Below are 17,874 nucleotides of genomic sequence, written 5' to 3' on the forward strand. Positions count from 1 at the left end.
ATTTCAACATTCCTCTACTCCATAAAAATGTGCTTTCAAAAACTTTAAATTTGAGCCTGTTATAACATGTGGTTAATTCTTCAGATTAATGCATCAAATAAAACCTTGAACATGTGCACATTTTTGTATCTGAGTCATGATTTTACCTTCTCCTGAAAAAGAAATTTTTTTGCCCTCCATTTCCACATACGGAAGATGATGAAACATCTGGCAGGCTTGTTCTGGCGCACAGTGGGGACTTCCTTGCTGCATCAACCTTTTTCAAAGAAACTCATTATGGATTTATATAGAGCTCTTTTGCTGGAACTTGCAATGTAAGAGTTACCATATGCCAGTCCTTAGCCACAGACATGTCAGTAACCTGTTTGTTCCTTATCACTGTTAGATCAATTATGTCTAATCAGTCTATCACTGTAATTTATTATCTTTGTCCTTGGATATGGAATATTTCAAGATCAGATAACTTTACAACAATCCTTTTCAGGTTAAGCAGACCCCAAATTTTAAACGTTCTTTTTAAAAATAGTTTTTACTGATCTTTTTAAACACTTGCTTGCCCAAATTTCTAGAACTATAAATTAATAAACTGGCACTTTGACCAACATATTGATCTTCTACTACTTTTATTATTACTGAATTTATTGGGGTGACATTGGTTAAATTGTTTCAGGTGCACAATTCTATAAACATCATCTGTTTCTTGTATTGTGTTCACCACCAAGTCTTCTTCCATCACCACTTTTATACCTTTATCTTCTTCTACTTCCCGCATCCCTCCCTTCCTCTAGCAGTCACCATACTGCTATTAGTTTTGTGGAGTTTTTTTTGCTTAATATCTAACTTTTTCACCCAGCCCCCTCTCCTCTAACAGCTGTCAGTCTGTTCTCTATATGTCTATTTCTACTTTACTAAATTCCACATAAGTGAAATCATACGGTATTTGTCTTACTTTGACAGGTTTATTACATGTAGCATAATACTCTCCGGTCCATCCATGCTGTCACAAAAGGTAAGATGCCCTTCTTCTTTACAATCGAGTAGCATTCCATTGTGTAAATCTCTTTCATCCACTCATCTACTGATGGGCACTTGGGCTGTTGCTACATCTTGGCTATTGTAAAGAATGCTGCAGTGAACATAGGGGCACATATATTATTTTGAATCAGTGTTTTGGGTTTCTTAAGATATATTCCCAGAAGTGGAATTGCTGGGTCATAAGGCAGTTCCATTTTTAATTTTTTGAGGAAACTCCATACTGCTTTCCACAGTGGCTGCACCAGCCTGCATGCCCAATGGTGCACGAGGGTTCCCTTTTCTCCATATCCTCACCAGCACAGGTTAATTTATTGATTAGAGCCATTCTGACAGGTGTGAGGTGCTATCTCATTGTGGCTTTAATTTCGCATTTCTCTGATGATTAGAAACCTTGAGCATCTTTCATGTCTGTTGGCCATAAGTATGTTCTCGTGAGAGAAGTGTCTATTTAGGTCCTTTGCCCATTTTTTTAATTGGATTTTCTTGGTGTTGAGTTTTGTAAGTTCTTTATAAATTTTGGATATTAAGTCTTATTAGTTGGTTCTGAAAAAATATCAGGTTTCTAAAATAAACCTTTGGTTCTGACAAAATCAAGTTTAAGTAGTAACCTACAAACCCAAAAGCCAGTCATAGTTGGATAAGCGATCTGCCTCCCTCTGGAACCTCTCTCCCCACATGAATTCTACCTCTAAAGCCGCCTTACTCCATCTAAAACACACTTGGTGCAACTGTAACTACAAAGTAATGCTGATGGAAATTTCATTATGAAAACAATACACCTTAAACTTGACTTGATCTTCCATGCTGTCTGGAAGAGCAGGGCTGAGTGAGGGTCTTGCATCTTCAGGCCAACGTTCCATTCCCGTCAGGCTTGCAGCGAGGCCATGAACAGACGAGCCGGGCTGCCGTGATGGTTATGCCGTACCGTCTACGGGTGACACAGAAGCTGTCCTGTTTCAGGGCTTGCCATTTCTTTGGCCTTCTCACCCGTGACCCCGGTTACCTATAGGTTTCCTTTCCGACTTGCTCCCCAGAGGGTGACATACAGGTTGACAAACAGGTATCAACTAGAGACACGTTGGAACTTGTGGGATGGGACAGTCTCTGGTTCCCAGAGGAAAAGATACTACCACAATGAAGCTACTTTTTGACACCTGTCTTCTGGCCCCATGTTTTCAAAGAAAAGGTCTACAGCCACACAATATGAATCATAAGCATGGGGACTGAATGGTTTTCAGTAATTAAACCACTTTATTTCTCTAAGTACCCCTCCCAGCTCAAAAAGAAAAAAAGAAAAGAAAAAACAGATACAGTTCACTTAGCTTTTACCTGGAACACATTTCAGTGCTTAGGCTATCAATGGAGATTGTGTTCCATTTAGAACAAACTAAAAGGTTAAACTTGGTGCTGGAAAACGACCCTGCACTGGCTATCTGTGTGCTGTTACTGCAGCGACACCACCCAGTGAGCCATATCTGATGTAGGAGAGTCAAGTAACTGCTGAAAAGAAAACATGGGAAAACCCATGGTGTTGTGACTGAAGAGGAAATACTGATTTTTAAATAATAATGTGACTGCATTTTAAACAGATCCTGCAGGCATGCAGAACATTGCTGAGATCTGTGTATCTTTCATTGGCTTACGGGTTTTAGCTAAAGAGTCTGGCCTATCTTTGATACATTTTGAATTATGTACATTTCTATTGTAAGATGAATTACCTGTTTATAGGCCAAATGTTTCAAATGATTCAGAACCAAGCACATTTTTAAAATGTATTATGCAGAATTTAATATGGTACATGCTAATTTTTCTTAATTTGACAAAAATGGACAAAAGGCAAAATGGAAAAAGAAATTTATTTCCTCAGTGTTTTATCCACTGTAGATACTGTATTTTTGATGCAATATATTTGCAAAGAAAGAAAAATACAATCTCAGCTTTTATTTTCCATTTTAAACAACTGCAATATTTACAAACTGTTTAGAATACCAACACTCACACACACACTCACACACACACACTCACACACACCCGTGAGTACATTTCTCATCTCGGGTTTATGCTGGATGCTGGTAGAGGCAGTGAACCCTTCCGGAGCCCGCCATCACACAGAGAGGCACTGCCTTCCTCACGTCGGCCTTCCCCGAGTCACTCCCAGTAGCCTCTTCCTCTCCCTCAGCAGAGCGCACTACCAGGCTCGTATAGGGTTAAGGTGATCAGTTTTTACAATTATCTTTATTTAAACTACAAGCTTTTAAAAAGCATAAGCAGACATGACTCTGCCCCCATTTCTATACTTTTGGTTGTAGAATCAAGCTTCATAATTTAGAAAATCTCACGGAACCACAATGCACAAAACCCCAGTCACTTTCCACTGCTCCTCTGTCTTGAGTTCCAGGTTATCACCCCATCTGTGCTAGTAACACCCTATTCACCCCAACCACAACCTTAGATGACCTTTGTTCCTTAGCTTGGCTCCACTGAATCATAAACTGTCAGGTGCAGAGCTGAGGCCTAAGAAAGAAAGTATAATCCTATGTAATAGGCCAAGTCTTAGGACAGAGCTGTCGCGAACCCTGCGATGACGAGCAGCTCTGGTTCCCCAAAGAGCGCCACACGCTGCTTCTGTAAATCGGCAGATAATGGAGGTCAGCTCCTACACAGACTTACCTACTCTAATCCCAGAAAGAGTATGTGGCTGATAAGCAATTAAAAGAAATTCTTATCACACATAAGTCTTTACAGATTATTTTGATGAGGTGACTCAAAGCAGAAACCATACTTCCGTTTTTAAGCAAAATTAATAGTCCATTCACACACTTGCCAGAACTATTTGTGTAATAAATTCCTTTTCAACCACAACTCTTACCTAAATATCTAACAAGTTAAAAATGAGGCCTAGATGTCTATCAGCTATATTTTTTTTAAAAAGAGAAACAAAGAGAAGCTGGTTTTCTAATACTTAAAAAATAACCCTCTCTACATATCCAATGTAATATTAAAATGTAGGGTGCACAAATACACAGTGATGGCTAATTTTCCTTTCTCCAGATCAACAGAACTCACTTTCTACCTGACTGGAACAGAAAGCCCCCAGTCCAGTCGCAGGCTCCAGGCATCATCTCTGCCTTCACTGACATTCATTATTCTCCCCACACTTCTTGGAATTGAAGGCAAAGCCTCTCGATAAAAATGATGTTGTATACCTCATGTGTGTCCAGGCAAAGTGATTTTATATTATCACATTACACTATAAAAAACAACAAAAACTAAGAATGAATAGTGAGGACTTAAAAATAATGGGAGGTGCCTCTGTCCCTACTCATGAAAAAGTAATGAAAATAAACACAAAGCAGGTAACAACTGGGCTGCAGTTTATCGTGCAGCAGCCAGCCAACATAAACTCGAAGAATTCTCACTCATATCACTGTTACCTTCTTCTCAAGCCACATATTTAGGAGGAAGGGTTTTTGAAAGTTAACTAAAAGAAAAAGATCATTTTAGACTCTGGGAAAATCATAAAGACCCTGTTCTCGATGAACGATTCAGTGCAGCCATCAACCAAATGAAGATTTTCTCAAAGAGGCAGAGGAGCTGCTCAGAATTTATTAAGGATAAGTAAGCTACCCTTGCTTAGATCTGAGGCTGTTCTTTGTATTTTGATACAAAATGTAAAAATAAACCAACCCAGAAAGAGAGTTCACATCTTCTTAATGAGATGTAGTTTCCTACATAAAAACTTGTATTTTCATGGCCTGACACTTAGTACAGAGGAATTTTCCTTATCTCATAACAGAAACACTGTCTGACTACTTCTGTTTCAAAGATTATCTCAGATATACTTGAAATACCTTTAAAAATACTTCAAACTTAATGGAAGTTAACCTTCCAGTAATGGAAACTCAAAGAAAGCAGAACATTGATGAAGGTTGTTCACTAATTTCCTGAAAGGTAGCTAATCTCCTTTTACCATAAAAATATATAGTCTTACCACCTTCTCTCCCAAGCCCCTTAAGTATCAACATATTAATCTAGGCTCTTTAAAAAAAATTGGTTCTTTAGAAATAAGTGAACATTTAAAGTCTTATCAAGTATTGAAAATGGAGTAAAAAGAGAGCTCACACCAATTTATAAGCTTAAAGATTAACTAACAGCTTAATTTTGAGCTATAAAATTATTTTTACCTCTGAGTGAGAGGAAACCAGAAGAGAAGCTAATATTATATATAGTCCAGGATTCTCTTTCAAAGGGGGGGAAAAAAATCAAACAACAACAAAAGGCATTAATGAAACTCTATTTAAAGGAAATAATGAAATACTAGTGTTTTAATTTCATATTTTTACTTTCAATTTATGGAACTCTGAAAGTTTTGCAACTGTGAAGTAAAGACACTAATTATCTCTGCTGGTCTCACACATTAATAAAAACGTGAAGCAGGGAATCGAAACGGCTCACTATTCTGAGGGGTGGGGGTAGAATAAGACATGTATGATCAATTTAACGGAAGTATGTATATTCCTATTTAATAATTTAGGTCAAATCATTGTTAAGGAAGAAATATTTCTTCAATCATCACCTTTTCCCCTAATGGTTATTAGAAAAGTACTATAATTTGTAAAAGACTACCCATTTTAGGCTTAAAAAATAAGAACAGGGTTCCTGATTCATAAAACTTCACTAAAGGGCTATCTGATCACAAAATTCAACTTGTTTTGAGGAAAATATCCACTAGTTGCTACCCCAAATCAAGACGCAACGAATGTGTCCCATATAAAATTTAGTCTGGCGTCTGAAATCTGACTTTTAGGAGTGTGTTTGACAATTGGGGGTAGGAGGTAAGGGCTAGGAATAAAAGTAATTCTAGCCATTCTGACTAAATCATCTGAAACTCAGATTTTTTTTTGTGTGTATGTAGGAAAGTGAATTATTTTCCATTTAATACTAAATATTAGTATTTAGTAGCATTTAATACTTATCTTCTCACCGAGGTAACGACCATAGAAAGATCACATTTATTTCAGAAAGGGGACAGGCAAAGGGGAGCAAAATTCCTGTGAGAAGATTTTAAATAAATATACATAGATAAGCATATATATTTTCAGAAAAAAAAAAAAAAAAAGAGCCTGAACTTTAATGGCATACTACAGAACTGCCCAAAAAAAAAAAAAAAAAAAAAAAAAGGCAAATACAGAATACAGTGACAGTATTAGGGAAACACATTTTGATTGGTCAATTTAGAAAGGGTACCTTTGTGCAAAGGTTTAGAAAATCATTGACAAATGTTTTTAAACAGTAAATTTTACAAAGTGTGAAGTCTGGAAATGTTAACACAAGGCACATTGGGTCCTGAATAGCCACAAGAATGTTAAATTAGAAAAAGGAAAAAGAAATAGATTTTAAGTGGAAATGCAGTAAGAAGCATTTATTTATTTCCTTCCTTAGTTTTCATTTCTTCTACTGAAGTGTTATGCTACACGGTAAGATCTATATTACAATTAGTTGGAAAAACAGCATCTCTCCTTTCACCTCATAAAAAAGAGACTTTAAACCCACGATGTCCAATACAGTAGCCACGAGGCACAGTGTCTAGTGAGTACTTGAAATGGGCTAGCGCCACAGGCTGAAGCTGTAATACTTTGGATATAGTAGATTACATAGGACGCTTGATGAAGACTAATTTCACCTCCTCTGACTGTCCATTCAGGCGGTAGAAAGACAGCTGCTCTGAACGCTCAGAAGAAACATAGTCTTCCTTTTCACTTAACAAGGGAAAATTTTCAGAAGGATTTAAAAAATGCCAACAGTTGACAAATCTAAATTGCAGTTCCCACCCAGCCCAATTGTAAATCATATAAATTTCCCTGAATACATGCATTTAAAAAAATAAAATTTATGTTATGAGACAACATATGAATTAAGTCAATTTACAGTTATAAATATTTCAAATCACAGCTAAACACTATAAATTATAGGAAATAAAATTCAAGTAATAGAAAAAGGAGAGCAAAATTAAAGAAGTTATTAAAGAGGGATATAACAATAAGGACTGCACCGTTCGGATAATTTTGTTTGAAAAAACTTTACTTGATTAACTGAACTGCATGTAAATAACTTCAAGAGCTAAGAACTCTTAAAATAAAAGGCAATCAATCCTCTCTTTAAATTCCTGGACACTCATCTTTTCCTTTGAAAAGCACAAGTGCTTTCTTCCCAGGACTGGCCCCGAGAGTGTGCGGATGGAGAGCAGCAGGGAGCTGGGGCCCTCCGCTGGAGCTCACCCACGATGCGGACTCGGGAGCTGGCAGAGTGTGCGCAGGACTGGCTCCGGGAAATGTCAATCATGATGCAATTCTCTCTTGAGATTTAGTATTCATTTTAAAGACAGCCTCCAATGTACTTGCATCAAGCACAGACTATTAACAGAAAAATGGGCAGCATAGTTCCCGATACATATGTTTATAAGGGAGGGGAAAGGGTTAATCCCAAAGTCAATTTAAATAATGGTATTTTATTTTTATATATAAATAAATGTTCTGAAAAAATCTCAGACTTTAGTGCATTGTTGTAAAAAATTAGTGCAGTTTTTCTTCATTAAAGTTTTTAGCGCTCAAGGAATAAGATAAATATGTCTGTTCATAGTCTCTCGCTGTACAATAAGCCTTTATACTGCTCTATGTCCAACTGAAGGTTTCTACACGGATCTGTTTTTAAAAATCAAAGTAAATGGATTTCATGTTCTATGACAAAACATGGCAATTATTTTTGGCAAAGAAATGAGAAAATATAAGATCGGCGAAGTTTAGAAATTAAGAGTTTGTTGATTTAAAGCATAGGCAATGAATATGAAAAAACTCTTAAAGGATGTATTTTAACAGAACTTGATCCTTCATGCAAAATGTTTTCTCAGCAGCTAACTTAAAAAAATATTTCAGCTTTATTTGGGGATGAAGACAGTGACCGGAGTCAAGGCGAAGGCAAAGGAGAGGCGCTTAGCCAAGCCCACTCTGTGTTGAAGTCTCTCCTTTTGGGATGGAAAGATCCCTGTAGGCGTCCTCTGCTCTCGCCTCTCTCTCTCCAACGTCTCGGAATTGACAGGGGCAAGAAACATAGTTACAAAACACTGGCTCACACTTCAGCCCCAAGTTCAAGCACCCCGGTTTCCACCACAGTCACGTACTTATCATCGATCTGGACCAGAAGTACTGTCTTGTCGATGTGGGACCTAGTACCTGGGTCTCTGCTGCAAGGCACCCATCGGTGAATCACCTAGTGGTTCAGAATGAAACAAGGCGTTAGTGGCAGGACCCTGAACATGCTCACGAGCTCTTGCCTTCGCTTAAGACTAGAGGTAGCAAGTCTATGAGATAATTAAACATAAGGACGTAAGTCAACTAAAAACATGCATACAAATCAGCCAGGCTACAAAAAAGTCAGAGCAGGCAGCCAGCTTCGTAAGAAAACTTACATGGCCTTCCATACCCTCCTGAGGACTCCAGTCTTTCCAGCTGTTTCTCCCAGCTTTTAACCGAATACCCTCATCAGGCCACTGCAGCTCTTTCCTTTTTGACAGGTTGATCCCATCCAGAATTTGACTGGGATCCACAATCTATATTGTAAATAAATACAGATCATTTCCAATTAATTTTTCTCTTGAAGATGAAAAATTATATAATTCCAAACAAAATTTCACAGGACTCTTTGTGTCTCAAGTTCTCTACTGCCTATCGTATATAATAAAAGCCTAGGATGCTAAGTGTCCGGCCAAAGGGTCGGCCGTTCAACTATTCAAAGCGTAATGTGCTAATGATATGCTAAGGCTGCTCAACCGCTCGCTATGACGTGCACTGACCACCAGGGGCAGACAGTTGTCTGGTTGACCAGTCGCTATGATGTGCACTGATCACCAGGGGGCAAATGCTCCGACCAGTAGGTTAGCTTGTTGCTGGGGTTCGGCTGATCGGGACTGAGCGAGACAGGCCAGACATGCCCTGGAGCCCTCCCGCGGTCCCTCCCCAGCTGGCCAACCTCCCGCATCCCTCCCCGGCCCCGACTGTGCACCAGTGGGGTCCCTCAGGCTGGCCTGCGCTCTCTTGCAACCTGGGGCCCCTTGGGGGATGTCGGAGAGCCAGTTTTGGCCCAATCCCGCAGGTCAGGCCCAGGGACCCCACTGGTGCATGAATTTGTGCGCTGGGCCTCTAGTAAGGAAATAAAAACCAATCTAAAGAGCCACCTCCCCAATTCCTTTCAGTCTACTGTTAGACCTTCTGCAATGGCCACACAACCGCAGCTGGGAGGGAATGCATCACCACTGAAGAACTGCTTGCTTTTAGTTACACACTGCCAGAAATGGTCTAGTCTTCAGGCTAAGTAATGTAAGATTGTTTTCACCACAGTCCTTCACTCAACAACAGGAAATAGAAACAAATGCATAAGAGAAACAGTGCAGAAGAACCTGGGCTCACTCACTTGGACTCTGTAAATCACCTCCCCCTTTTTGGCGTGTGCATTATTGGCAGGACTTAAGGTGTTGCCTGGCGGTGCATCAGGAGCACTACTGCTCTGACCCCCGTCTGTCCCAAGAAAGCCCACGAGAGTGTGATGCTTGCAGGCCGGGATGCTTTGGCTGGAGCTGCTGGAAGAAGGCAGACCATGGTGCACACAGGCCATGCCGCTCTGACCGGAGGGTTCCATCTGGTTCACCATGGAGAGGCGGGACTGGATGGAGGACGGTAAGTTTCGAAGCGATATCTGACTGGTAGAGGAACGCCGACAAGGCACAAATCCTGTGGTGGACATCCGGAGGGACGAATGCCGGCTGCTGTAGCAGTAGGAAGACTGGCTGGCTACGGAGGCCCGTGCTGGGGACTGTCTGACCAGGCCTGACTGCACAGAGTGAGTGCTGTGGCTAGTGCCTAGGGGAGAAACAATAGCACTCATTCTAAGTGGAATGAGTCAAACAGTTCTTTTTTGTTTTTGTTTTTGTAGATTCTAAGGCTTTTTCCCTTAAGCAATTACTTGAATTTAACATTTATTCCTAAAAATTCAAAATTGTTAAAAATAAATATCTGAGATCTGTTTTCTTGTATGGTTTTTATAACATTAATTTGCTGAAGCATTTAAAAATTCAAATTTTGAGGCAAAAGAAAGACGACCAAATAATTTATAGTAAATATCAGGATTTAAGGTTGGAATAAATCCTATAAGTTTCACAGATACATTTTAGTACAGCTGTTGCCAACCGGTGGTCCATGGACCACTGGTGGTCCGTGAGGTCCGAAAGGTTGGCGACCACTGTTTTAGAATAACAAGAATTCTTCTTTAATCAGAAATGAGCTATCTCATGGAAATATTAGTAAGGATCTACTACGTGGCAAGCTCTAGAACTATTTCTCAAAGTATTGTATTAATACCCTCACAATCTATTCCAATGACAAGCTGCACTGCCTATTAATAACACTATTATCTTCACAGATATTAAGGGATTACTTATAACTATGAATTATCAGTGATACTTAATAGTTTTTTTCTGTGTTCTGTTTCAAATGAATTAATATGATTCTTCAGATCTGTCCTTTTCCTGGCTCACAGTGATGTGAAGATTATTAGAAAAAATTATAGCACAGCAGTGTGGCTCAATGGTTGAGCATCAACCAAAAGGTCACAGTTCGATCCCCACTCAGGGCACATGCCTGGGTTGCGGGCTTGATCCCCAGTGTGGGGCATGCTGGAGGCAGCTGATTGATGATTCTCTCTCATCACTGATGTATGTTTTTCTCTCTCTCTTCTTTCCTCTCTCTGAAATCAAAAGCATATTAAAAAATAATTATTAATAATGATATTGAAAAAACAGCAATAGGCACTTTTTATCTGAAAATTAAAAGGTAACCAATGTAAGAGAAAGGTACATTTAAAGAAGCACATTGATGGTTTTCAGTGTTTGCTCAGAAGGTAAAGAGCAACCTATGAAATGTTGATTATACACCTATTCAGAATCTTAACAATTCCAGTGCCACTGGATTTTTTTAAGTTGAGGTAAATGTCTTGACTTCATCTGTTCCACGTGCAGCCACAGGGAAAAAGGATGGTGCTGGGTCCACCGACCACCATATGGAAACATGAAATCTGATTCCTGCTGCATATGAGGTGGGCTATAGATCACATGTAAAAGTTAAGTTAATAATAATAATAAAAAAAACACCTCCTGGAACGAGAAAAATGAAATATCTGGAACTATTTCTCAAAGTATAGTATTAATACCCTCACAATTTATTCCAATGACAAGCTACACTGCCTGTAGAAAATTTATAATTTTTCTTAAATAGGATACAAAAAGCACTAAGTATAAAAGAAAAGATCAGTAAACTGCTCTACACTAACATTAAAAACATCTCATCAAAAGTCAGCAGCCACTCTTCACAAGAAGGGAACGGAAAGCCACGAGACAATGGAAGACATTTGTAGCTGGAAAACTGGCAAAGAGCTCAAATCAGAGCATACAAATATACATGAGAAAAAGATAAGCAAACAGAAAAATGGGCAAGACACTTAAAAGGGCACTTCAGAAAGAGGAACAGCTGATAATCTCATTTAAAAGCTTCCAATCTCAGGAATCAGAGCAATGAAAATTAAAGGAAGAAATTAAAGACCACCCTCACTCCTGTCCCTCTGAGCACGCTGGGAGCAGAGGTGAGGCCTGGTAACACTCAAAGCTGGTGGAAAGTTTACCAGATGGGCATTCCTATGCATGACTGGTAAGAATACACAATTGGTTAAAAAGAACTTTATGGAAAGATTTTCAGCATGATATATCGTGAGTCTTAAATATTCTCATAAACTTTGACCTAGTGGTTCCATTTTCAAAGTTTCCAGCCTACAAAAATAGTATGTGATTATGAAGGTTTATATAAAGATCATTACAACATTCAGAAGAAACCAAATCATTGTCCAATAGGAGAAGTTGAATTATGTTAATTAAATATTATTAGCCTTTAAAAAGGATGCTTTCAAAGAAATATTTCAAATAATGTATACTTATATACATAAAATGATTATTTTAAACAAATAGGATAATGTCCAACTGTGAATCAAATAAAATGTTCTATTTATATATTTCCAAGTAGATAATATGTCATCCTCTTTATCCATGTATACTGAGCCCCACAACTAAGAGGGTAACATTGTTCACATAATTTTGTTGTACGTTACCGAGTGTTGGAGGGTAAGCCGTGACGGGCGGATGGAGTCCTGCTCCAGATCCCCGGCCTGTGTTTCCGATGCTTCCTTGGGACACGGTGCTGTGGGGGTCATTGGCAATTGGTGCATTGTTGCTAATGCAAGAAGTTCCCCCTCCAGTATCGGAATCTTCAATATTGCCACCACTGTTACATCCAGCCCCACAACCTTTCCTCAACCTAGGAACAAACACCAGAGTAGGAAGCATTATCCCAAGACCACTTCTAGGCAGGTACTTTATTCTTTTTTAGCTATTCTGAATGCTTAAGGCTACTAATGGTCACCTTTGAAAGTCTTTATGGTGTAATCAATATTAGGAACAAAAAGTCTGTTATGTTTTCATATTCTCTTGTATTCACTGCATTGATACTTCCCAACTGGCTCACTGTTCTACACGCTATCATCTTTCTGCACTACAGGCAGAACTGCACAGAATAGCTGTAACATTAAGATCACAGCTGGAAACAGAATTCTTGCCAGTGTCTACTCAGTGCCTCTGAAGTCTGCAACACCTGAAACCTAATGTATTCAAATGAAGCCTAACTTACGCTGCAGTACACCTGAGGGAGCTGCTGTAATGATTCCTCCTTCTTTCATTTGTCTATTTTTTATGTATAACATGGACCAACTGTCCTGGTTTGCCCACAACTGTCTTGGTTTAAGCACTGAAAATCCTGCACTTATGAAAAAGTTATCATAAATAACTGGGAAACCCCACAGTCCCAGGCAAACAGCACATATTTTTTGGAAAGGAAAAAAAAAATTTTTTTTCTTTGACACTACCCTGGCTTGTGTTCTTCCTTCTGTGTAGACAGGGACTGATGTTAAAATGGTGAAACCTTACTTACTCTTTAATGTTGGGTATTTCTAGAATTTAAAAACACCTACTTGAGAGTTTCTTGCTCTAATCCCAGAGCCTGTTTTTCTTAAGCTCTGATTTAAGGATCTGAACAACTCTTAAGAAATTAAAAATAATATCATGTGATTTTTTTTCTTCACTTGTCATCACATTATGACGTTCCTACACCATACACCACAATTTACTAGACAAAATGCAGAGAAAAACATCGCATGCATTCTTGAAGACAGACTACAGATTTGAGCTTGGAGTGATGACTGGGTTGGGAAAATAGTAGTATCTCTGCACTGTACAACCAGGAGTTTCCACATGAACTGTGCTCCCCCTACTGCTGGAACGGAATACAATAGATAGAAGAAAGCAATCAATTTGCACAAGTTCCTCATGCTTTTCTGTAATTTGTCCTGTTCGTTGACCCACACATTCTAATAGCAGCAATATGCTGCAAACAGGTCAAAAACATTGAACAAAGGTAACTATTCAAAATTGTACTAAACGCTAAAGCAGTGGTTTATCACTAGAGCTGCACATTAGATTTACCTAATAAGAGCCTGAAGATATATATGCTCAGACTCTGCTTCCTGAAGTTCAGATATAATAGATTTATATTGAGCGGTGGCACCTGCATTTTCCCCACAAACTTTCCAGGTGACACTAATGCACATTGTCCAGCTCGAAGGTCAGGACACACCACCACCCAGTGGCTCACCTGTGCCAGGTTGACACTATGAAGTTTCTGATGTTTCCCAAACTGATAGGTCCCCCAAGAATTCCTTTAAGCTGTTCGTGGCTGTCAGAGTAAGAAGTTGTCAGGGGTGAGACAAAGATCGGGTAGCCAATAGGTTGATCACAAGATGAGTTTATCATGTTTCTCAGAGCCTGCTTTGCATTTTGGATGCTACCTCTCTCGGGGTTACGGTTCCGGAGAAATACAAGCTCCTGCTGTTGCCCCGCCCAAAGACCTCGGACACATTCCTTATTCACCTGAAAACCAGATCACATGGGAATTAGGTCATGGGGCCAAGAATGAAATTCATACAAACAGAAGCGCAGAAATGGGAGGGATACAAAAGACATGATGACCAACTGTGAAAGGCAGGAAATAGGTCACGTCTGCACAGGCGTTAACCGTTTTCCACTGTCATGCACAGGCTGGTACACAGTAAGCACAGAGGACTTCTGCTCTGTCTTATAAAAATACCAAGTAAACTGTAGCCCATTTCATTTTCCAAATCAGTGAAGCACTGAATTTTGTAAATGAGATATTTTTTATAGAAATCAGAGGTAACAACATTTTTAGTTTAAAGGATGTTTGTAACTTTGGGGCTTGATTAAATGAAGCAGTGAAAAAAATAACCTTAATAAATTATCAAAATAAAATTTCAGAGATTAAGCCTCTTCAAGTCCTAAGACGTTTAACAAAACACACACACACACACACACACACACACACACACACACACACACAAAAAAAACCCCAACAACAACAAGCAAAGCCTAAGGAAATATTAAAGTGAACCATTGACTGGCCAGTACAAGCTACAGAACTATTTTGCAACCTAGGAATCCCATCATATTAGCAATATGGAGGTGATGTTTAAGAGATTCTGCCCAAATAGCAAATGAAATAGATTTAAAAACTACCAAAACAGAAATAAGCAAAAATGTTAAGGCTTTATAGCGCTTGAGAAAATATAAGACAGACTAAATTATTGACAAAATAAATAAAATTAAGTGCTTATAAACAATAAATGCTAATGAAATATGGTCATTTTTTTCTCCAAGAGTTTCAACTACTTTTTAAAAGTTTGGATAATGTTATCTAAGTTGCAATTTTTTCAGATGCAAATTAATGCCTCAAAAACTTACTTTAATGACCCTGAAGCTCAGGTAGCGTCTGTTGAGCATGATGACTTTATACTCATTGGTGCCATCATCCATGACATGCCGCAGGGCAAGCAAGGAGGGGGAGTTGGCGAGGACGGCACTCCGCCACGCAGGGTCACCTTCGTGGGCTATTACGAGGTTTTTCTCATGAGACACAATGGCTTCATAGAGCACTGTGGGGTCATCGTACTCATCTGAAGAAGTGAAATGATCCTATACACAGGAATAAAATTTTTTTCTTTTTTTAGGAAAAGAATGACTTCTAGGATGATATAAAAACTTCTATCATTACTAAATCAATTACTAAATAAAAATTTCATATTAGCACACATTAATATTATTAGACATAAAATATATGAAAAATACTCTAAAAATTTAAGTCCTGGTATTACCAGGTAAACCTAGGAAGCAGCTAAACCTCTTTGAGCCTCAGTTTTGATATTTGTGAGTGCCAGCATTATCTGCAAACCAACTTGGCAAGGTTGTTGTAAGAGTGAGATGAAATAGTATAGTGTATTGGAGGACTTTTTACATTATGAAGCATTATTCACATGCACAGTGAATGCTTTTATTATTCCATGTAGGCTAGCCCTCAGACTTGGATGTGCATTCTTGGGGATACTGCCTTCTTGCTCCCCGTCACCTCCCCTTCAAACAGCACACACTTGAGTGAAAATTTATCAACCTCTCAATTACAAATGTGAAGGCAGCCGATGTAATATTTGCATTTCCTTAATAACACACCATTTCAGACATTCAGATTTGTGTTATAGTTAGCTAATTTATAGGTTTCTGAATGGGAGATACATTTCATATACTCCTTTGTTTCCTCCTTGCTACCTGCAATGGAATCTTGCACATGTAATATTAAATGCCTATTTATCAAATGAATGGTTATTAGGTGAAGAGGCTGTTCAGGGAAGACTCCACTATTTCCTCCAGGACTAGGAGCCTTCATTTGTTGTAAAGCTCACAACTCTGAGCCATATCTCAATGAGTGAGAGGCAGGATAACATGGGTTTTAGAATCATCCTAGAGACGTGGCTCTATGTGAAAAGTGCCTGGTTAGTAAGAAACACATTTTAGAGATTTTTTAATGTAGTTTTAGTTAGCTAACAGATGATCCTTTAACAGAAATATATATATATATATATATGGACATGAAAAAAATCAACTTGAATAAGGAAAACAAAGAAAATATATAAAAATTGGAAAATATTTGTTTAGCTAAAATTTAGAGGATAGGGTTGCATTGAGGAATCTACAAAAGGAGTAGTATTGCAGTAATGAGCTATATTTTTAGCTCTCTGGGAACAAAATTGTTTTTTAAAGTCGAGTCTGAGGTATGATTTACATACAATGAATGTCCCCACTCTAAAGGTAGTTAGCTGCCCTTTGACAAATATGCACACCCATGTAACTACTGCTAAGCCTAGCTAAGTCTAGATGTAGAATATTTCCATCACCCCAAAAGGTTCCTTCCTGCCTTTTGGCATTCCATCTCTATATCCCAAGCAACCACTGATGTGCTTTCTGAATCTACAGATTCATTTCGCCTGCTTCAAATTTTATATAAATGAAACCATACAATATGGACTCTTCATATGTCTGACTTCTCTTGCTCTGCATAATGTGTGAGATTTATTCATGTTGTGGTGTCTCACAATAGTTTATTTTTTTGTAGTGTTAAGTAAACTTATTCTATCATGTGGCTATCCCATAATTTGTATGTTCATCCACTGACCGACATTTGAGTTGTTTCCAGTTCTGAGCTATTATGAGTAAAGCTGCTATGCACATTTGATTCGTGTGGGCATCTACTTTTATTTTCTTGGGTAAATATCTAGGAGTAAAATTGCTGGGTCATATGGCAAGTATGCACTAATCCTTTCTTTTAATATATAAACCTATTGTCCACTTCTGTGGATTTTTGTGAGTATATAACATATGAACTTTGGGGATGACCAGTATTGATTTACGCATATATCTTTTCCTGCCCAAGAGTCCCTCATGGACAATGCAATGCGTGACTAAAAGTGCTGGTCAATAAATGGGCGTTATTTGTTACTTTATAAGTTGAGCTCTATCTTCCTCAAAGGCATACAGAATTACAAAACTCATCCAGGTTGCACCTGTGTTCTCTATGGCCTCCCCAGCCCTCATGGCTCCCGGCTGATTCCCCTGCCTCACCCTCTCTGTTTGTCACTGCTGTTGTCTGTCAAGCTAATGGTGAGAGGGTGCTGTTCCCAAGTGTGGGCCTGATCATAACTCAGAGAAGCTGTGTTACAGGCAACAGTGCCTCAGCCAGAGCGACATGGAGGGTACAGACTCCGAAGCAACAGGCAAGAGCACTCTGGCACGAGACTAGAGGCAGTGACGCAGGTATCAGAGGCTCTGGACCCTGTGCCTTGGCGTCTTCTCTGTCAGCGAGATGACACCGTCATAATGTTTAGGATGAACTGAGATGCCTGTCAGGAACTGTGAGATAACTATGCTGTGTAAAGAGATGATTCTTACATGGAGATATTTAATTGGTACCTTTTGAGAAACCTGATTTGAAAAACATTTTAGGGAGCATTTGAAATCTTGCTTCCCAGCATTGTAGTCAGTTTGGCTCAAATAAAATTTTATACAGTAAAAATTTCTTACAGGCTTAGGCAATTCATAGGACATCACAAGACAAAAGGAGAAATACCAGACAGAGAAAAACAAAATAAATAAAAATTTTAAGTTATAGTTATTACCTTTATCTTTTACATACATTTAATTTTGTCTCAAATGCTAAAGCTAGTCTGAAGATAACTTTATTTGATCCCAAATATATATATTTCCCCATCATCCTCACAATAGAATTCAATTTT

At 38.7% G+C, this 17,874-nt stretch overlaps 1 protein-coding gene across 10 annotated transcripts in view; it reads right to left on the reverse strand.

Moving 5' to 3' along the window:
• Positions 1-2,872: 2,872 nt before the first annotated feature.
• PCNX1 (pecanex 1) overlaps positions 2,873-17,874 on the reverse strand; it is a 175,286-nt gene continuing 160,284 nt past the window's right edge. For all 10 annotated transcript variants that reach the window (XM_059691932.1, XM_059691909.1, XM_059691936.1 and 7 more), the window contains 6 exons: positions 14,996-15,226; positions 13,836-14,110; positions 12,241-12,446; positions 9,502-9,947; positions 8,501-8,641; positions 2,873-8,301 (listed from right to left, as the gene is read on the reverse strand). In XM_059691932.1, coding sequence (XP_059547915.1) covers positions 8,161-8,301; positions 8,501-8,641; positions 9,502-9,947; positions 12,241-12,446; positions 13,836-14,110; positions 14,996-15,226 — 1,440 coding nt within the window. In that variant the 3' untranslated portion in view covers positions 2,873-8,160. The remainder of the gene's footprint in view (positions 8,302-8,500; positions 8,642-9,501; positions 9,948-12,240; positions 12,447-13,835; positions 14,111-14,995; positions 15,227-17,874) is intronic.

This window comes from Myotis daubentonii, chromosome 1, assembly GCF_963259705.1.
Source record: "Myotis daubentonii chromosome 1, mMyoDau2.1, whole genome shotgun sequence".
NCBI classification, from domain to species: domain Eukaryota; kingdom Metazoa; phylum Chordata; class Mammalia; order Chiroptera; family Vespertilionidae; genus Myotis; species Myotis daubentonii.